General features: G+C 41.6%; 1 protein-coding gene across 2 annotated transcripts; it reads left to right on the top strand.

Moving 5' to 3' along the window:
• Positions 1-4,807: 4,807 nt before the first annotated feature.
• On the top strand, positions 4,808-21,032 carry SNTN (sentan, cilia apical structure protein). Of its 2 annotated transcripts, none has more exons than XM_030206591.1 (4): positions 4,808-4,960; positions 9,311-9,348; positions 10,848-10,987; positions 20,225-21,032. In XM_030206591.1, the coding sequence occupies exons 1-4, from the start codon at positions 4,848-4,850 to the stop codon at positions 20,381-20,383; spliced, it is 450 nt and encodes a 149-aa protein (XP_030062451.1). In that variant the 5' UTR covers positions 4,808-4,847; the 3' UTR covers positions 20,384-21,032. The 2 variants fall into 2 exon arrangements, with proteins under 2 accessions (XP_030062451.1, XP_030062450.1); XM_030206590.1 differs by having other exon boundaries at positions 9,308-9,348.
• The last annotated feature ends 279 nt before the right edge of the window (positions 21,033-21,311 follow it).

Genomic DNA, 21,311 nt, shown 5'->3' with positions numbered 1-21,311 from the left:
CTGCGGTCGCCGAAAGCATCCCGCTCCCGCACAGGTAGTGCCAGTGAGGTCATAAAGAACTGCACAGGGACGCCAGCAACCCACGCACACACAGACCACAATTCCCAGTATTCCTGCTGTACAAAGCCGTGACATCGCTGAAACCCGCCTACCACCTTCTACCTCGCTGCTACCTGCGTGGCGTGGCAGGGAGTGCGGCAGGGGCGGGGCCTCATGCTGGTAGCGTGCGGTTGTGTGTGACGTACACGGAAGTACATTACGTCAATTCAGGAGATGGATACAGCAGGAGCACAAATGCTTCAAGGCTTCACTTTCTCAGCTTCAGAACATTGGAGGTGCTTTATATTATATAGGATATTAATAAATTGCATATTATTCAAGCAAGTTAAATTTTTATAAAGAGATGGTCGTTTCATCATAACAACTCACTGAAATCAGAAAAGTACTTGAAAGGTGCCTTTGAAATCCCCAGTGCTGAGAAAAATCTTTTAATCATTTCTTTCATCAGATAGGACTGAAACACATCAAAATGTCGAAAGTTCTTTAAATGAAAAATATATTTATATTTTATGTGCTTATCTTTCATCCATAAGCAAGTCAACATTCTCATGTCAAATAAGGCAGAGTCCAGGTTGGTTGTTGAGATGTGAAAGCCCAATGCACGTTTTTGTTTTTCGCTATCCACATAGTGCAAGAGCAGAGCATGGGCATTTTGCGCAACTCTATGGATATTGTTATTCAGCCACTAATTGGACAGCTATGCAGATAAATTTAGGCCAGCAAAAAGGCTGTCTGAATTTAACCACACAGCTGTCCATATATCCCCCTAATTCTGGGGTCCTTTTACTAAGCTGTGATATAAAGTTGCCCTGCGGTAGTGTGGGCGCATGTTTTTGGCACGCGCTGGGAAAAAAAGGCTTTTTTTAATGGGGTAATAAATTTAAAAGTAGTGCACAGCTATTTACTGCCTGAGACCTTACCGCCACCCATTGACCTAACGGTAAATGCTCATGCGCTACAAGTGCAGTAATCATATAGCACATGCCAATGTGGCTGTGCTGCCAATTACCACCAGGAACGCACCCACTGTAGAAAACAACAAATTATTTTCTACCACAGGAAATAGCGTGCACCAAATTCAAAATTTCCACTGGGTGGGCTCACTAATCGAGTGGTAGTGTCTTTTTGGCGTGCTCTACCTGCGCGGTAGCTGTACCGCCACTTAGTAAAAGGGCCCCTCTATAAACGCACACCCAATTTGATGCTTAGCGTGCAAAGTTGCAGGTGCAAGTTATAGAACATTGTCAGTTATGCAACTAACTTTAATACAATAATTAGCTGCTAATTGGCATTAGCAACCAATTACTATCATTGGTGCTAACTGGCACTAATTAGCAGCTATATGTGTAACTAATTCAGCATTCTGCAAATTGCAATGCAAAATCCATAGCGTGCAACTGTTAGGGGGCGTGGACCTGGGAGGGGCTTTTATTCTCAAGTTACAGAATACTAACCGTTATGCGCCTAACCGCCCCTACAATTAGGCACATGTTTTTACAGCAGCCATTCATCTGGCGTAGATACTTGCACCTAAAGTTTATTTATTTATTTTATCACATTTATACCCCACATTTTCCCACATGTTTGCAGGCTCAATGTGGCTCACATTAAACCGAGAAGGCAATCGCCAACCCGGTTATTAATCAATTACAATATATTGTTGTAAACAGAGAGTGTAGAAGAACAAGTTGAAAGGAGGGAAAAGGGAAAGGAAAAAGAGTCCAGATTAGTCCATTAATGTATTGCTTTGGAGGACTTTAGGAATTATGTTGGATCCTGGGAGTAGGCTTTCTTGAATAAACTGGTCTTGAGTAATTTCCTAAAGTTAAGATGATTTTGGGTAGTTTTGACAGCTTTTGGTAAAGCATTCCATAATTGGGTGCTGATAAAGGAAAAGGAGGTAGCGTAAGTAGATTTAAACTTGAGGCTGTTGCAGGTAGGATAATGGAGATTTAGGAATGAACGGGATGTTCTTGATGTATTCCTAGAAGGAAGGTTGATTAGGTTATTCGTGTATCCTGGGACTTCTCCATAAAGAATTTTGTGGACTAGAGCACACGTTTTGAAGTTAATTCTTTCCTTTATTGGGAGCCAGTGTAATTTTTCTCGAAGGGGCTTAGAATTTTCAAATTTGGATTTACCAAAAATTAATCTGGCTGTTGTATTTTGGGCAGTCTGGAGTCTCTTAACATGTTGTTCTTTGCATCCAGCATATATTCCATTACAGTAGTCTACGTGACTTAATACCATTGATTGAACTAGGTGTCGAAAAACTTAGGCATGTAACTGTGGACTTAAGCTAGAATTCTATAATGGTAATTGATCGCATCATCCCGGTGCTTAACTTTAGGTGATCTATACAGAATTACCCCTATAGGAGGAGATTCTATATATGGCATCTAAAAAATTGGCACTGAAGTCAATGCCAACTAAGTATATTCTATAATTAGCACCTAGATTTAGGCACCGATTATATAATATGCTTAGTTGATATTTCAGCGCCAATATCTGTGCGCATCCATTTATGGCAATGAAAACATGGTGTAAATCTCAGCATGTAGATTTAGGTGCGCTGGGCCATATTGTATAACTAGGTGCCTAAATTTTAGAATGTCCATGAATCGCCCATTTCCCCACCCATAACCACGCCCCTTTTTGCCTCTATGTTAGAAATTCGGTGCACATCGTTACAGATAACCTCTTTGTATAACCTACACTGGCTCCCCATTGCAGACCGTATTACCTTAAAAATCTGCTCATTGACTCACAAGATACTATATGGGGAGGCCCCTGCCTACATGTCAGATTTGATAGATCTACCTTCAAGAAATGCATCGGTGACTGCTCGATCCTACCTTAATCTACATTATCCAAGCTGCAAGTCTGTAAAATATAAACTGCTCTTCTCATCTTCTTTCTCCTACATCAGCCCAAAATCTTGGAATGCTCTACCTAGGCATCTAAAAGTGATTCACGATCACCAGCTATTCAAGAAATACTTAAAGTTTATCCCCCACTTAATGCTAAGCCTTCACCTTCCTCATGTTGACTATACCCGTTTAGCCACCGACTACTTCCACCTAGTAAAGCATCCTTATATTATCCTCCTTTCCAGACCTTCTCACTTTTGTGTCACTACCCTCTATGCATTGTAATCCTTTGTAATTTTGTAAGCCACATTGTGCTCGCTATAGTGGAAAAATGTGGGGTATAAATGTACCAAAATAAATAAATAACTACGCTTAGCAAGTTGAGTGCCTAAATTCTAATCAGTGCCATTTAGTGCTCATTATTGCTTCTTAAGTGCTGTTATCAGCGCTCAGTTTGTTAAGCCAATTAAGTTATATGCGGTGTTATAGACTGCACGATGATTTCAGCGCCTGAATTTAAGTGCACTATATAGAATCTGGGGGATTGCGGCTGATCTGTATAGCTAGTGGTAGTCAGTGGAGATATAGCCTAATGGTTAGTACAGTGGCCTGAGGTCCTGAGGAACTGGGTACAATTTCCACTGCATCTCCTTGTGACCCTGGACAGGTCACTTAACCCTCTATTGCCTCAGGTACCAAAGAAACACCTTAGATTGTGAGCCCACTAGGGACAAAGTACCTGCATATGAGGGTATATTCAGTAAATGTCACCTAAAAAAAAACCAGCACCAAAAAAACCCACTTAAGCGTTATTCTGTAAGCTGCACCTCAAATTTGGCATGGTTTATAGAATAATGCTTAAGCGTTATGATCATGTTTAAATTTAGGTGACACCATTTCCACCAACAATAACTTGGTACAAATGCCCACTCCTAAATTTACACACAGGGCACCCTTATTCTGTAATTATGCATTTAACTAAAAGCCACACCCCCATTCTGCCCCAAATCTCCCATGACTGTCCCCTTTCCATGCCCTCTTTTTTGGACCATGTGCAAATTTTAGGTGCAGATCATGTGCCTAACTTCATATGTATAACACTCAATTCTAATTAGCACCAATAATTGCTTCTTAAAAAGCCAATTATTGGGACTAATTGGCTCATTATCATATTAAATGGCACGTGCAAATAGGCACTGTGCCTACATTTCTGCATGCAATTTTGGGTGACCTTCACAGATTCATGGGGATTGTGTATACAGTACTATGTCTAGAAGCACTATAGAAAAAGATAATATTCTGTGATTCCACCTCTGCAATCAACAGTGCTGAATACACATGGGTGCTCATTTTCAAAGCACTAAGATTTACAAAAAAAAGCTCTAACTTTGTAAGTGTAAGTGCTTTGAAAATACGCCTCATGGTCAATTTAAGCACTGCTGTAGCATTTGAATATTGATCTTTAAAGAATATTATTATTTCCCAGGGGATAAAATCCATCCCCTTCATTGGTCTGGACTCCCCAAAAACAGGGAGCTTGGGACATTTTTGCATAGATTTAACTAGCTTTAAAAACAATACGTTCCTACCTAGTTTTAAGGCCTGGAGCATGTGCCAAATCAAGTTCCCTGCCTCTTAGGTAAATGAAAGAAGCCAGTTCTTATCTGTCAGATATTTTGTTGCATCACATACCAGGGCTGATCTCGATAGCTACATATTGTTGCATCATATACCAGGGCTAATCTCAATAGCTACCTAATCAAACATGGTGTGACAGCACTTAAATTATTGATCTACCCATACAAACAGTGCTGTGTTCTTTTTAGCATTTATAAAGCCTAGCTTGAGTTCAACTGTTTGCAATTATTCAGGTTGCTTAGGGACCATACAAAGCAACTAAACTGGTTTGAAGAAATAATGTGTGGCTGCAAATCCAGCACCCAACCTGTAAAAGAACACACTGTAAACCAGGCTGATTCTACTGTAACCAAAGAAAGTTCCACTCCAGCTGCTAGAAATATGCCTAAAAGGTAAGATTAGTCTCTCATCCTGAGCTGTATTTTGTTTTCAATATGTCTTTACCATTGCTTTTCAAACTAGAATTAATGTTGAATATGTCTGGAGAAGAATCAAGACCTCTGCACTGTACAGCTCAATAATTTTACAAAGATCTTCCTGTAAATTATTATGTGCAAAGGGAAAAAAAAACTGTGTGAGAGGCAGGAACCTGAAATGAACCTACCACTAGGAAGGAAAATGTGGGGTACAAATGCAATAAATAAAGCCAGCACTTCCCCCAACTTTTGCATCAAAGCAATCCACGCAAGACTATTTACCTGCACTTCTTAGTATGTATTCTTAGGATTTTCTCATATCTAGTCTAAAGTAATAATAAAATGTTTCCTCTCAGTTTTCAGAATCACAGAAGTTGAAGAACAATGTTAGAGCTTTTATTGATTTTGTCAGAGAGGTTCTAGGAGAAGAACATGTAATAGCAACCTAGGAATACACTATTCTATCAAGGACGCATACCCTGTATAGAATAGCATTTAGTTTAGATCCCGTGCCTAATTTTTGGGCAGTTATAATAAATGTTGTACTTTATATTCCATATTAATTCACATAACCAATATATCTGCAATACTACGATCGCCTCGGATCAACCACACATACTCATGCACACCCATACACATATCCTCACAACTCAAATCTCTGACTAATACAGCCAATCACTATCTACCTTTTATCACCTATGAGCAATCCAGCATCATCAACACTTCTTCACAGTTTTAATCAGTGGGATTATCCCCACATCACTAACATGAAATCAAAATACTGTCATGTGGTCATCAGTTCTTTTGTCTGTATTTTTTATCCTACGGTTCAAGCCACTCAAGACGTAGACCACATGGAGGCGACTAAAATGATAGCGGGGATGGGACGACTTCCCTATGAAGAAGGACTAAGGAGGCTAGGGCTATTCAGCTTGGAGAAGAGACGGCTGAGGGGAGACATGATAGAGGTATATAAAATAATGAGTGGAGTGGAACAGGTGGATGTGAAGCGTCTGCTCACGCTTTCCAAAAATACTAGGACTAGGGGGCATGTGATTAAACTACAGTGCAGTAAATTTAAAACAAATCAGAGAAAATTTTTCTTCACCCAACGTGTAATTAAACTCTGGAATTCATTGCCGGAAAATGTGGTGAAGGCGGTTAGCTTAGCAGAGTTTAAAAAGGGGTTGGACGGTTTCCTAAAGGACAAGTCCACAAACCGCTACTAAACGGACTTGGAAAAATCCAAAATCCCAGGAATAACATGTATAGAATGTTTGTACATTTGGGAAGCTTGCCAGGTGCCCTTGGCCTGGATTGGCCGCTGTTGTGGACAAGATGCTGGGCTCGATGGACCCTTGGTCTTTTCCCAGTATGGCATTACTTATATACTTATGTACTTCTGTTGTTCATATGGTGCTTGGTAGTTAAAAATACACATCTTCCAAACCACTCAAAGTCAATATGCGATCAATCCACTGCTATCGCTAATTGTATAGTGATACCAGATGTTAAGAGTTGGAATCAACTTGTTCTGTATTCCATGATTCTCAATGTGCGCCTTAAAGCAAAGCTTAGTGTGTAAAACATTATCAGAGCCATAAAGCGCGGAGCGTCTCATTGATTTTTTTCAGTTGTGCCGAAAAATAGCTGTGTCGGGATTTCCATTGTTTCAGCTTCTGAGTATATTAAAGAATCATCTGGTTCCTACTTTCATTGATTGACTCCACTTCTTTCATTGACGATAAAGTGATCTACAACACTGGAGTTGCCGAAGCTTCACCTGTCTTTTGCCATTTGCAGGACACAGACCGTAGAAGTCTGTCTGGCATTGACCTCAGTTCCCTCCACTGGGTTTTCTTTCAGTCTTTTGCCATTTGTGGGACACAAACAGTAGAAGTCTCTCCGGCATAGGCCTCTGTTTCCCCATGATGAATTTGCCTAATCTTCTTTCAGTCTTTTTCCATTTGCGGAACACAGACCGTAGAACTATCTCTGGCATTCATTTGAAGGATGTGAAGGTGACTGCAGTATGTTGACCTTGTTATATGTTTTTCACATTATGTTAACTTTGTTACATGCTCTTTAGAGAGTTAATAAAATAAAATTTGTAAACAAAGAAGTCTCTTTGGCATCGGCCTCAGTTACCACTACTCTTACCCAAGATAACACCTGAACAGCTATATTGTATTTCTATTCACTTTTTATTTAGGCATCCCCTGTGTCTATCCCACACATTTTTGAATTCGCTCACCATTTTGATTCTATTACCTATCCTGGAAGAACGTTCCAGACATCCACTACCATCTCTGTGAAAAAATGTTTCCCGACGTTATTTTTAAGTTTATCCCTGCAACCTCAATTTATGTCCTCTAGTTCTACTGCCCCTACATCTCTGGAAGAAGTTTATTTGAATATTAATACATTTCAAGTATTTAAATGTCTGTATCATATCACCTCTCTCTCTCTGTAATGTATACGTATTCAAGTCCTCCAGTCTCTTCTCATACATTTTACGGCACAAAACCTGTACGATTTTTGTCACCTTCCTCTGAACTGCCTCAAGTCTTATGTCCTTGAAGAGATCTGGCTTCCAAAACTGGACACATTACTACAAGTGGAGCCTCACCAATAGTGTGCTGTCCCTTCGGAGAGTTAATGCAGGAGCTGTTACCCACCTTTTATTTAGCTAGTTATTGTGTGATAAATATAAACGCTAGCAGGCTAATACTTCTATGTCCAGTCCTCACCCATGCCACACCATCTCATGGAACAATTCAGAAAAATCCCAGTAACTATCACAAAATGTGTTAACGTCTTTGTGCAGTAGTCAGTTAACACCCTAATTCTATATATGGCACTCACGCACATTCCTGAATCTCCATTACCCCAGCTGCAAAGGACTAAAATATAAATCAACATTTGCGTCCAGCTTCTCCTACATATGTACGCAACTATGGAATGCGCTACCATATGCCACAAAAACAATGCATGACTTAACTAACTTCCAAAAATCACTAAAAACCAACCTATTCATCAAGGCATACCACAACGATCCATCCTAAATTCCAGTCAACAAAACTTATACCAGAACTGGACATAACCAAACTCCATATGCCATTGCCTGATTACCTATCAATTGTTACGAATGAACTTTAACGCTACAACACTATCTCTGATCCTGATAATGAACTCTTTATAATCTGCTTTCCTCTTATGGACATTTAATGCATTACCAACTTGTATTTCCTCATACCGGAAATGGCGATCGTCATTACGGAATAATGTAAGCCACATTGAGCCTGCAAATAGGTGGGAAAATGTGGGATACAAATGCAACAAATAAATAAATTAAAATTGTGCATGCAAATATGGGCACACACCAATTAGCACTGATAATTGGATGCTAGTAATCAATCAATTATTGGCATTGATAGGCACTCATTTAAATTTGTGCCCACATCTTTAGGTTTCAGGATCCACACGTAAATTTTTTATGTGGATACAAAAAGGGAGTGTGGCTATGGGAGAGGCGTGAGTGGATCATTCCTGGAATTTGCACACAGTTTTAGTGAAAAAGGGAAATCTGCACCAAGTTTAGACCCAAGAATTTACACCAGGTTTTAGTTGGTATAAATCCGCACTCCCAAAATTGGGCACAAATCCCAGCGCCAGTGCTATTCTATAAACAGGGCCCAACTGTGAGTGCTGTATATAGAATAGGGCTTAGTGCTCAGTTTTATTGGTTCCCAAATTTGGGTGCCATTTATAGAATTGAGTTTTACTGTTTAGCGTACTTTAGTGCAAGTGCCCCTAAACATGAGAAAGTTTGCCTCCGACTCAGGAAAATAGTAAAAGGTCTGTTACAACATTTACTAAGTCACGGTAAAAAGTGGCCTGCGGTGGTGCGAGTGCATCTTTTGAGTGCGCGCTGGGCCATTTTTTTTACCGCATCTAGGAAAAAGGGCCTTTTTTTAAAAGGTCTGGAAAATGGACGTGCGCTAAAATTGAAACCAGCGCACATCCATTTTTGGCATGAGACCTCACCGCCACCCATTGACCTAGCAGTAAGGTCTCACGTGCTACGCAGGCAGTAAGCATGCAGCGCATGCCATCTGCTGTTTACCACCAAGTAGGCGCCCTGCGATAGAAAAGAGAAAATATTTTCTACCACGTGTTTTCGACATGCACCAAATTCGGAATTACCGCCAGGGGCGGTAGCTGGGCGGCAATGCTGATTTGGTGCACGCTGGATACGCACTTTTGTAAAAGGACCCCTAAGATCTTTCCCGCTTTAAATCAATCATTTTACTTGTCTTTCAGCAGCACTGTACCAATCCCAAAACAGCTGGCTTCTGTAAAAGGTAAAGTAACATCTAAATGTAACACTGTGAGAATGAACACAATCTATTCAAAGTCTGTTACTTTCCTGGGCATCCCAAAAAACAAGACTTCAAATAGCAATTTGACTTCTGTTTTTCTTTTTCTTTTTCAACTTATCTTGACAAAACCAATTGGAGATGATACATTTTTATGGGGTCGTAGAATACAAATATTAGCCTTAGTCCTTCAGGAGCAGCACAATGAGAAATTCTTTATTAGAGAGGCAAGACATGGGCCGTGATTCGGTGACAGGGAGGTCACAGAATACAAGTATTAGCCTTAGACCTGTTGACACGAAAAAAACGCAGGAGAATTGTCGCCGTTTCAGTTAAAGAATTTCTCATTTTCCTGCTCCTGAAGTTCCTGTTGTGCTTTTTCTTTTGCTTTGTTTGGATTGGTGTAATTGGACCCTCTCTTTTCTCTTTGTACCCACAGTTATTTGCCACCTGAGCACATATATGTACAGAATACCAGCACTTTTGCAGGGAAGTGTATTCTTACTGCGTGTTAATGGCAGCAGGGAGTCTAAGACTTCCATAACGGTGTGGTGCAAAGGACATAAGCACATAAATACAGCAGGGTGTTCACATGGATTGTGCTGCCACTTATCCACGCAACTTACCAATTGTGGTCAGTTACGGTGTGTCTGTGGCTGGTGCAGCCGCATTGTGGCTGCATACATGTAGGTGCACTGATGCCATTATTGAGTAAGCTTTCACCATGCAGCATCAAGGGGTCTAAATGAAGGTGCCCATATGGTGATGGAACTGGCAATGCCAATGGCTAGAATGCAGGCACATTTAAAAAAATCTATTATTAAAAGTCACGACTCCCCCTGCACTGTAAAAAGGAGATAATCTGCTCACACATGAATGTTAGCAAATTCTGTGTCATTTGTGACTGATGGGGGGGAGGAGGAAAGCATCAAGGTGCCTGGGTCAAATGCTCCCACAAGCAACGTGTCGATCCCGTTGACCAGTCCCTCGGTCTTAAGGGGATCCACTCCTCATCATAGGCAAAAAAAACCTTCCCAGAGTCACCATTTCTCCTATGTGTTCATTTGTGACTCTGGGAAGGTTTTTTGCCTATGATGAGGAGTGGATCCCCTTAAGACCGAGGGACTGGTCAACGGGATCAACACGTTGCTTGAGGGAGCGTTTGACCCAGGCACCTTGAGGCTTTTCCCCCCCATCAGTCACGAATGACACAGAATTTGCTAACATACATATGTGAGCAGATTATCTGCTTTTTACAGTGCAGGGGGAGTCGTGACTTTTAATAATAGTGTTTTAATGGCTACTCCCACCACCGCTTTGATTGTATTTAGAGGATTCTACATTTTTTAAAATGCCACTAGTCTGTACTGTTAAAGTCTGGATCTACTGGTATATAGGAAACAGTCTCTTCCTGGTCGGTAATGATCACCGCCTTCTAAACGTTTGATCAATTTGCTTTTTCTTGTCTGTAATCTTGTTTCTAGCACTAGGGAAAGGGTCAGACCTAGAGAAAGCGTTTGCCACTGCTGCCTTGGTTTACAATACCTACGCTGGCGAGGATGGCAAACTTAGCAAAGCTGAAGCCCAGGACCTGTTTCAAACTCAGTTTCAGAATTTCATTCAGGTAAGAGCATTAATATATTTTTGTGGAATCAATGAATTATCAATCATATGTTATAAAAAAAACGACATTTTCTTATTTTTTCCTTTTACAGCTAAGAACTTATAAGTTGGTGAAATAATCTAGAAAATGAAAAAGGGGGTTAGAGGGTCTAAATATTCTTTAGCCTGTTTAAACTTGGTTGTTACCACCTTAGAAGAGTAATGGGTAGGTTTTAGATTGCTTAAAGAGTCTTAAATTATATTGCCTTTGTTTAGTCTTTATTTTATCATTAAATTGATAACTGGACCTTGCTGAAAGAAATGTAACAATGTATAAGTCCACTAATAGCAAGTTAATCTCTCCTGTGATAGTATTATATTCTTATATGTATTGAGGAAAAGACTTCAGATACTCAGTTTAGGTAACACTGTTCAGTCCCTAATACCGAGACGCTCAGCGCTTACTTTGGAATAATCCTATTGCTTTAGGTAAACCTGCTGGCGAGTATCCCCATGAGTCTGAAAAACTTCCGTATACTTTTTTCTTTTAGAATGTTATTAATAATGTAGAATAACTGGTACTTAGCTTCTGTGTAGCCACAAAATTGCTGGGAACGCCCGACAGTGAGCTCCTGTTTCGCAGACGCTTCTTAAGGAGCTGAACCCAACCATTCTCTACATTATCCTAATTCATGTGTCAGCTCGACGTTAAATTTCCTTGTAAATGTTGTGTATTATGGGTTGCAATAGTACAAATTTTATTTTTTCTTTAATTTCTTGCTTAATTTCTTATCATCTTGGATCCAAATTACTTAATATATTCTGGGAGAAGTCTGTATATTGACACAAATTGTTATTTGTATGATTCTGAATTACCAATTTCTGTATTATTTCTCATTTGAGTTGTAATAATATATAAATAAATAATTAATTAAAAATAATTTTAAATATACAGTGGGGGAAATAAGTATTTGATCCCTTGCTGATTTTGTAAGTTTGCCCACTGACAAAGACATGAGCAGCCCATAATTGAAGGGTAGGTTATTGGTAACAGTGAGAGATAGCACATCACAAATTAAATCCGGAAAATCACATTGTGGAAAGTATATGAATTTATTTGCATTCTGCAGAGGGAAATAAGTATTTGATCCCTCTGGCAAACAAGACCTAATACTTGGTGGCAAAACCCTTGTTGGCAAGCACAGCGGTCAGACGTCTTCTGTAGTTGATGATGAGGTTTGCACACATGTCAGGAGGAATTTTGGTCCACTCCTCTTTGCAGATCATCTCTAAATCATTAAGAGTTCTGGGCTGTCGCTTGGCAACTCGCAGCTTCAGCTCCCTCCATAAGTTTTCAATGGGATTAAGGTCTGGTGACTGGCTAGGCCACTCCATGACCCTAATGTGCTTCTTCCTGAGCCACTCCTTTGTTGCCTTGGCTGTATGTTTTGGGTCATTGTCGTGCTGGAAGACCCAGCCATGACCCATTTTTAAGGCCCTGGCGGAGGGAAGGAGGTTGTCACTCAGAATTGTACGGTACATGGCCCTATCCATTCTCCCATTGATGCGGTGAAGTAGTCCTGTGCCCTTAGCAGAGAAACACCCCCAAAACATAACATTTCCACCTCCATGCTTGACAGTGGGGACGGTGTTCTTTGGGTCATAGGCAGCATTTCTCTTCCTCCAAACACGGCGAGTTGAGTTCATGCCAAAGAGCTCAATTTTTGTCTCATCTGACCACAGCACCTTCTCCCAATCACTCTCGGCATCATCCAGGTGTTCACTGGCAAACTTCAGACGGGCCATCACATGTGCCTTCCGGAGCAGGGGGACCTTGCGGGCACTGCAGGATTGCAATCCGTTATGTCGTAATGTGTTACCAATGGTTTTCGTGGTGACAGTGGTCCCAGCTGCCTTGAGATCATTGACAAGTTCCCCCCTTGTAGTTGTAGGCTGATTTCTAACCTTCCTCATGATCAAGGATACCCCACAAGGTGAGATTTTGCGTGGAGCCCCAGATCTTTGTCGATTGACAGTCATTTTGTACTTCTTCCATTTTCTTACTATGGCACCAACAGTTGTCTCCTTCTCGCCCAGCGTCTTACTGATGGTTTTGTAGCCCATTCCAGCCTTGTGCAGGTGTATGATCTTGTCCCTGACATCCTTAGACAGCTCCTTGCTCTTGGCCATTTTGTAGAGGTTAGAGTCTGACTGATTCACTGAGTCTGTGGACAGGTGTCTTTCATACAGGTGACCATTGCCGACAGCTGTCTGTCATGCAGGTAACGAGTTGATTTGGAGCATCTACCTGGTCTGTAGGTGCCAGATCTCTTACTGGTTGGTGGGGGATCAAATACTTATTTCCCTCTGCAGAATGCAAATAAATTCATATACTTTCCACAATGTGATTTTCCGGATTTAATTTGTGATGTGCTATCTCTCACTGTTACCAATAACCTACCCTTCAATTATGGGCTGCTCATGTCTTTGTCAGTGGGCAAACTTACAAAATCAGCAAGGGATCAAATACTTATTTCCCCCACTGTATACTTAGATTAAGCATATCTTATCCTACATTTACAGGGGGAAAAACCACCAGGAAAGTACCTCCCAAATCCTTGACCTCCTGTCTCATTGAGAGGAAAGCTTTCCTCCTCTCTTAGGTAATTTTAGTAATGTCCAGGTAGATACTTATCTTCTGACCATGAGAGTGTCTAAAATATTGTTAAACTACAGACACTAATAAAGTGGTCCATTCTGTAGATTCATTGATAGGCTCCTCTAAAATAGCAGAGGTATTTTTCAAATCTATCGATGATTCAGGCTCTGAACCTACTACTTCACCTTGGACATTTTTTAAGAAACCGGAAGGTAGTAAATCTTATTTACTGGAGGCAAAACATCAGAGGAAAACCGAGGAAAATTTTAAACTGTAAATTTTTCTTCCTCAAAAGAATATCTAAAGGTTCAACTTTATGGTGGAAATTAAGACTTTCCTTAACAGCCAATGTATTGACAGATTGCAAAGAGGAAGTTTTAATATCAAGTATCGTTTATCCAGAGAAACTATAATATTACCCAGTTCACCAAGCTTTACCACAGCTTCGAAGAATCATTATTTGGGAGCAGCCTTCTGTTCTACTCACACCCTCCCAGCTAAACATACAAATTACCTGGTTAGCAGCTGAACATCACCACTATTTGGATAATTTTTCATCCTACCCCCACCCCAACTCAGATATGACTCTTTCTTGAACAGGTAGTATTAGGGCATTCTTTCAGGTATTCATCCCAATAATATCTATATAAGGTTTTAAAATACACAAATAGGACCAGATTCCATATATAGCACCTATAAAATCAGCACCAAAAATCCCCTGCATAATTGGTATTCTATAAGCCGCGCCTAAAGTTCAGCACAGGTTAGAGAATAACACTTAACTGGAGAGGTCGTGCGTAAATGTAGGTGCTGTCATTTGCACCAATGAAACCATGGTGCAGGTGCCCAAGCCTAAATTTACGTGCAGAGCACCATTATTCTATAATTAAGCGCATAACTCAAAACTATGCCCCTGATCCACCCATTTCTGCTCCCCCTTTTTCAGACCATGTGTAAATTTTAGGTCCGGATCCTGCATCTTAATTTACGCACATAAATTAAATCTAATTAGTTCCAATAATTGCTTGTTAAAAAGCCAACTATTGGCACTAATTGGCTCATTCTATTAAATTGTGCATGTAAATTGGGAGCATGTCTAAATTTGCATGTGCAATTTATGGTGACTTATATAGAATCAGAGAAATAATGGAATTATATGTTCACTGGCTGTTGGTGAATGTAAATGTCTTGTGAATATTGAGCCAGCTGTGTCTCCAGTGTATGCTAATTTATGTCATGCATATTCATTCTGAATAACATGCAAATCCAGCTAGCTGTGAGGTCCCCAGGACAGATTTGAGCTGTCCTGCTCTACGTAGTAAACTAAATATGAACCAAAATTGTATCATCATGAAAAATCCCCCTGTACCGCTTCATAGTTTAGCTCATTATCAACCAAGCCTGTCCCTGCAACGTTAACGTACTGTATTATTAGTGCACTGAATGTTGACCTCCTTTGTGTCTCCTCTTCTGGAACCTTGCAAATCTAAGTGAGAATAATGCGCATGTGAATGAAATTTTGATAGACTGATTACCTGTTTTTTATTCAAATTTGCTTCAGCGTGGTGCATAGGGCAGGGTATTAAAATGGATAGAATTATTAATGTGTACTCCCCTGAACACTGCTATGCACGAGATAAAAGGCATCTTGGAGAACTGAAAAGACCTGCATAAGGAGATCCTTAAGGGCTCATTTTTGAAAGAGAAGGACACCCATCTTTCGACATAAATCAGAAGATGGACGTCCTTCTCCCAGGGTCATCCAAATTGGTATAATCGAAAGCTGATTTTGGACGTCCCCAACTGCACTCCGTCGCAGGGACGGCCAAAGTTCACGGGGGCGTGTCGGAGTTGAAGCAAAGGCGGGACTTGGGCATGCCTAACACTTGGACGTCCTTGACCCATAATCAGAAGAAACAAGGACGTCCCTGACGAACACTTGGACGACTTTACCTGGTCGTATTTTTCTTACGACCAAGGTACAAAAAGGTGCCCGAAATGACCAGATGACCACCGGAGAGACTCGGGGATGACCTCCCCTTACTCCTCCAGTGGTCACTAACCCCCTCCCACCCTCAAAAAATATCTTTCAAAATATTGATTGTCTGCCTCTATGCCAGCCTCTGATGTCATACTCAGATCCATGACAGCAGTATGCATGTCCCTGGAGCAGTTTTAGTGGGTGCAGTGCACTTCAGGCAAGCGGACCGAGGCTCATAACCCCCCTACCTGTTACATTTGTGGAGGAAACACCGAGCCCTCCAAATCCCAACACAAACCCACTGTACCCACATCTAGGTACCCCCCTTCACCCGTAAGGGCTATGGTAGTGGTGTACAGTTATAGTTAGTGGGTTTTGGGGGGGAGTTTGGGGGGCTCTGCACTCAAGGTAAGGGAGCTATGTACCTGGGAGCAATTTATGAAGTCCACTGCAGTGCCCCCTAGGGTGCCCGGTTGCTGTCCTGGCATGTGAGGGGGACCAGTGCACTACAAATGCTGGCCCCTCCCATGACCAAATGCCTTGCATTTGGTCGTTTCTGAGATGGACGTCCTTGGTTTCGATTATCGCCGAAAATAAGAAATGACCAAGTCTAGGGATGACCAAATTTAAGGATTTGGAAGTCCCTGACGGTATTTTCGAAATGAAAGATGGACGTCCATCTTGTTTTGAAAATACGGGTTTCTCCGCCCCTAGATCAGGTCATTTTGCTAGGACATCCAAATAAAAACATGGATGTCCCTTTCGAAAATGCCCCTCCATGTCACCTTTTGTTTCTTCAACTGAAAGTGATGGAATTGTTATCAATAAGCAAAGAGGAAAGTGTCAGTAGCAACCAACATCCCAAATGGAGGGAAGGGTTATTAACCTGCCTGTTGGTGAATAAGTCCCGTTGTCAGTAATGGGACTGATGGTCTATAATACAGGTTAACATTCCACAAAAGTTAGTAAATAGATCTCAGACTTAAAAATGGTTCTGACTTAAAATTCAGCAAGACTTTTATGTTTTTGGCACTTACATGCTTGCATGTCAAATATTCCCCATTAAATTGTTACTACCATAGGAAAACAGTAACTGTTGCCAGTAATATTTACTAATGCTATACATTTTTTTGGTTCATTATACAAAGAAAGCCCGTAATGAATAATTTCAATGCCCCAAGATGTCTTTTATCTGCTGCATAGCACTTGTGACAGACCAAATAAGATGTATAATATGATATTTTTATTAGGCCTCATCTCCTTGGTCCAGTCATAAATTTCAGGATTGCAAAAGCAGTGGCATAGCCAGAACTGATCCTTGGAGTCCCACAAATCCATCTACCTGCTTTCTTCCACAGCATCCATCCCTTCTTCCTCTTGCCCCTACACCTGCTTCCCTGTCTCTTTCCTCAGCATTCATTCTCTCAGCGCTCCTATGTTGCCAGCCTCCTCTTTCCATCCTTCCATCCACCCCCTCTTCCCTTGCTCCACTGCCAGCATCTGATCCCTGCCTATCTCCTTCCCTCCACTGGTATCTGGCCTCTCCTCCCCCCTTCCCCCAGCATCAGCTCCCACTCACCCCTTGCATCTAAATCTATCATTTAATCAGTGAGAAACTGTCCCTCTGTTCGCCATGACTCCTTTCCATCTTATTGATGATGTCTGGAAGCTTCAATTTCTGTGGGAGGGAAGAGAGCAATAGGGAGTAAAAATACAGCTTTCTTAACTGGTGCTGAACTGTCTTTTGCTGGTGGGTCTTGGGGATTCCCACCAGCCAAATATTCTTTCTATAGGCGATGAAGGAGCTACAGCAAGATCCAACATATTCTCTATCTCCTGTGAATTATCCATGGTGTTTGATTCCTCAGCCTGAGAAAAGGCATGTCAAGAGAAAACTATGGAGTCCTTTTACTAATGCAGTGGCATACTGAGGGCGGGGCGGTGGGGGCGGTCCTCCCCAGGTACAGGTCGTTAGGGGGTGCTGTCATCCATGGACATCTTCCCCCTCCCCTAACTGGTGCAGTGTTGCTGCCATGTACATATTCACCCACCCACCCCCTGACTGGTGCAGTACTGCATGGGGTGTCCCGTCTCCCCCCCTCCACGACTAGTGCAGTATTGCTCTCCCCCCTCCTCGCTCGCCCCATTCTGCTGGTTTTTAAACTTTGAGGCAATGTGAGCGTTGCCTTCGGCCAGCCCCGGAAGCATTCTCTGTACAGCGTCCCACCTACGCAGAAGATAGATATGGATGGGGAACAGAGAGAGGAGAAATAAAGATGAAGAGGGAGGGGAGATTCTGGAATGCTTCATGTAAAAAGGAGAGAGGGACACAGGCAGGATAGAAGGGAAAGAAAAGGCAGGCATTGGATGGAAGGGGCAGAGAAAGCAGACAAATGCTGGATGGAAGGGAGAGAGTGAAGAGAACACGAGGAAAGCAGAAACCAGAGTAAACAAAGGTAGAAAAAAAAGATTTATTTATTTGCTTTAGAATAAAATAGCATTGTAGCTATGGTGATAAATAGAAAATGAAAATAAGGTGATCTTTTTGTTGGACTAATTTTAATACATTTTTGACTAACTTTCAGAGACCAAAACCTCCATCCTTAGGGCAGGACAGGACCGTAACAGCAGTATACTGTACTGACCTGAAGAAGGAGGTTTTGGCCTCTGAAAGCTAATTGAAAAAGTATTAGTCCAATAAAATGGTATTACCTTATTTTCTCTGTTTTGTTTTATTTCTATTTTTTAATTTGTAAAGTGGTGATTGGTATTTGTCAGTTTTTTCAAATTTATGTCTGCTATCTTTATATTTTGCACAGTACTAGGGACATGCATCACTGTTTCTGTGGTGTTGCATTGTCTGCAGAATCTGGCCTCTTGGGGGTTCAGTTTAATTTTTGTCTACATATTTTTATTTTAGTTTGTGGTTACTTATTTTGTACTTGGTGAGGATGTATCTATGAAAAAGACATGGTTTTCTGTTGGCTGGATCGTTTTTACCAATGTCTTGTTTAGTTTCACAATGGATGTATTGATGTTCTAGTGCTCACTGCAATGTTTACACCCTTGTTGTGTGCCTCGTGGATTATTAGTAAAAATAATATTGTCATATAGAGGAGGGGGTGTTAAAAAATGATCGACCCCCGGGTGTCAAATACGCTAGGTATGCCACTGTACTAATGTACGCCGAAAAATGGGCTGTGCTAGTGTAGGCACGTGTTTTGGCTGCACGCAGATCCATTTTTCAGTGACCTGTAAAAAAGGCCTTTTAAAATTTTTGCCAAAAATGGCCGTGCAGCAAAATAAAAATTGATGCGCGTCCATTTTGGGTCTGAGACCTTACCACCAGCCATTGACTTAGCAGTAAGATCTCACGCGGTAAATGTGCACACGCATAGAATGATGATTACCGCCCAGTTTCCGCCACGTGCGGGAAAATGGACACATGTAAAAAAACAAAATGGCCACCCGGGCCTCGCAGTAGCTGGGCGCTAACTCCAAATTGACACGTGTTGGGTGTGCATTGGCACCTATGTGGCTTAGTAAAAGGGCCCCTAGGAATTCTAAGGACCTGATTTACCAAGCTTTTTTGCGTAAATTACTGGAGTTGTTTTTTATGACTGATGTTATAAGCTCTGATGTTATCAAGAGATGTTTGTAAGAGCACTTGAACGAGGTCTTTTTTCTCCATTTAAAAAAAATGGGGTTGTTGGGGGTCCTTTTACTAAGGTGCACCGAAAAGTGGCCTGCGCTGGTATAGACACGTGGGTATGTCCATTTTTCAGTGCCCCTGCACAGTGGCTTAGCAAGGGCAGGGCAGTGGGGGCGGTCCACCCTGGGTACACGCCACTGGGGGGGTGTCGGCTCTGCTGGTTCCCTGCTCCCTCTGCCCCAGAACAGGTTACTTCCTCTTCCGGGGCAGAGGGAGCAGGGAACCAGCGGAACCAACACCTCCCCAGCGGTGTGCACACGGCAGGCAAGAATGCACTTGGGGGGGGGGCTTGGGTGATGCGCCAAGGGGGAGGGTTGATGCGCTGAGGGGGGTGTTTGTTGCGCCGAGGGAGGGGTGTCATGCTGCACCCAGGGGGGAGGTGAGCAGTGGCGAACTGCCCCAGGTGGCAGCCGCCCTCACTACGCCACTGCCCCTGCAAAAAAGGCCTTTTTTTGGGCCGACAATGGAAGTGCAGCAAAATGAAAATTGACGCGTGTCCATTTTGGGCCTGAGACCTTACTACCACCCATTCACTTAGCGGTACGGTCTCATGCGTTAACCGGGTGGTAAACGTCAGTGCGCATTCAATGGCGATTACCACCTGGTTAGCACCACGCGCTGGAAAATAAAATATATTTTCCAGTGTGCACAGTGAAGGTACGTAAAAAATGAAATTATCGCCTGGCCACACAGTAGCTGGGCGGTAGTTCTGAATTAGCGCATGTTGGGTGCACGTAGGCACCTATGCAGATTAGAAAAAGGGCCCATTGATCTATTTGGATTATTATTAAAATTTTGAATAAGTTGGGCTTCCTTTATTTAAGTTCTAGTGTTTGATTTGATATCATTTTGAGCACTCTAATCAATTGTGTGTTAATTGTGTAACATACTTTTTATTTTTCAACAGGGACAAGAAACAAAACCCAAGTACAAAGAAATTATTTCTGACCTTGAAGAAAATAAAGATGGAAAAATAGATTTTGAAGATTTCATGATCTTAACACTGAGTCTAACCCTTATGTCTGACCTGTTACAAGATATCAAAAAAGTGAAAACAACCAAATGAGTAGGTAACCCAGAAAAGTGGGTTAAAGTTCAAATGATTCAGGAATGACCTACACAGGAAATAACAGGATTTATGCTTTTTTAAAAAGAGTTAACTTGTAATCATTTTAAATTATTTGTTAAACAATTATAGAGCAGACCAGCTAAAGCACATGAGTAAAGGACATGCAAAATGTTCATGCTGACCCATTAATTTACCCATGGAATTCTCTTTCAGAGTTGCCCTGTACAGGATTTTGAAGAAATAACCAATGAGAAGGAAGGCAGCTTAAAAAATAGCTGAACTCATCACTATGGGGTCCTTTCATTATATTCCTATGGGCATCTTATCATTTAGAACATGCTACAACATTAGCGTGTACTAAGTCCATTAGCACACCTTAGTGAAAGGACCCCATAGTGATGTGTTCAGCTATTTTTTAAGCTGCCTTCTCATTGGTTATTTCCACAAAATGGGTAAATAAATGGGTCATCATAAAATATTTGCATGTCCTTTACTCATGTGCTTTAGCTGGCCCACCCCCATTAAAAAGGAAGGACAGTAAAAGGGGATTTCTATTAGTAAAATGTTGGCTATATATATCCTATATAATAAAACCCACCTTCAACATTCTGAAGCCAAGAAAGTGAAGCCTTCAAGCCTTGAAGCATTCCTGCAACGTTCCGGAACTAAGTGTCGTCAATTGAGGAGATGGAGCCTTACAGAGCGCACGAATGCTTCAAGGCTTGAAGGCTTCACTTTCTCACACACACACTCACTCTCTGTCTCTCACATACACTCTCTCGCACACACTCTCCCTCTCTCTGACACAAACACACACACACACACTCTGTTTCTCTCTCACTCACACACACACTCCATCTCTCACACACACTTTCTCTCTCTCACACACACACACACACACACACTCTCTCTCTCTCTCTCTCTC

The sequence above is a fragment of the Microcaecilia unicolor genome, chromosome 6 (assembly GCF_901765095.1).
Source record: "Microcaecilia unicolor chromosome 6, aMicUni1.1, whole genome shotgun sequence".
Classification (NCBI taxonomy): Eukaryota; Metazoa; Chordata; class Amphibia; order Gymnophiona; family Siphonopidae; genus Microcaecilia; species Microcaecilia unicolor.
This window is presented reverse-complemented; position numbering and strand designations above follow the sequence as displayed.

Coding starts and splice junctions, on each gene's coding strand:
- SNTN (XM_030206590.1), top strand. CDS start 4,848: ATGTGTGGCTGCAAATCCAGCACCCAACCTGTAAAAGAACACACTGTA. Junction 4,961..9,307: donor GCTAGAAATATGCCTAAAAG/GTAAGATTAGTC, acceptor CTTGTCTTTCAG/CAGCACTGTACCAATCCCAA. Junction 9,349..10,847: donor ACAGCTGGCTTCTGTAAAAG/GTAAAGTAACAT, acceptor TCTTGTTTCTAG/CACTAGGGAAAGGGTCAGAC.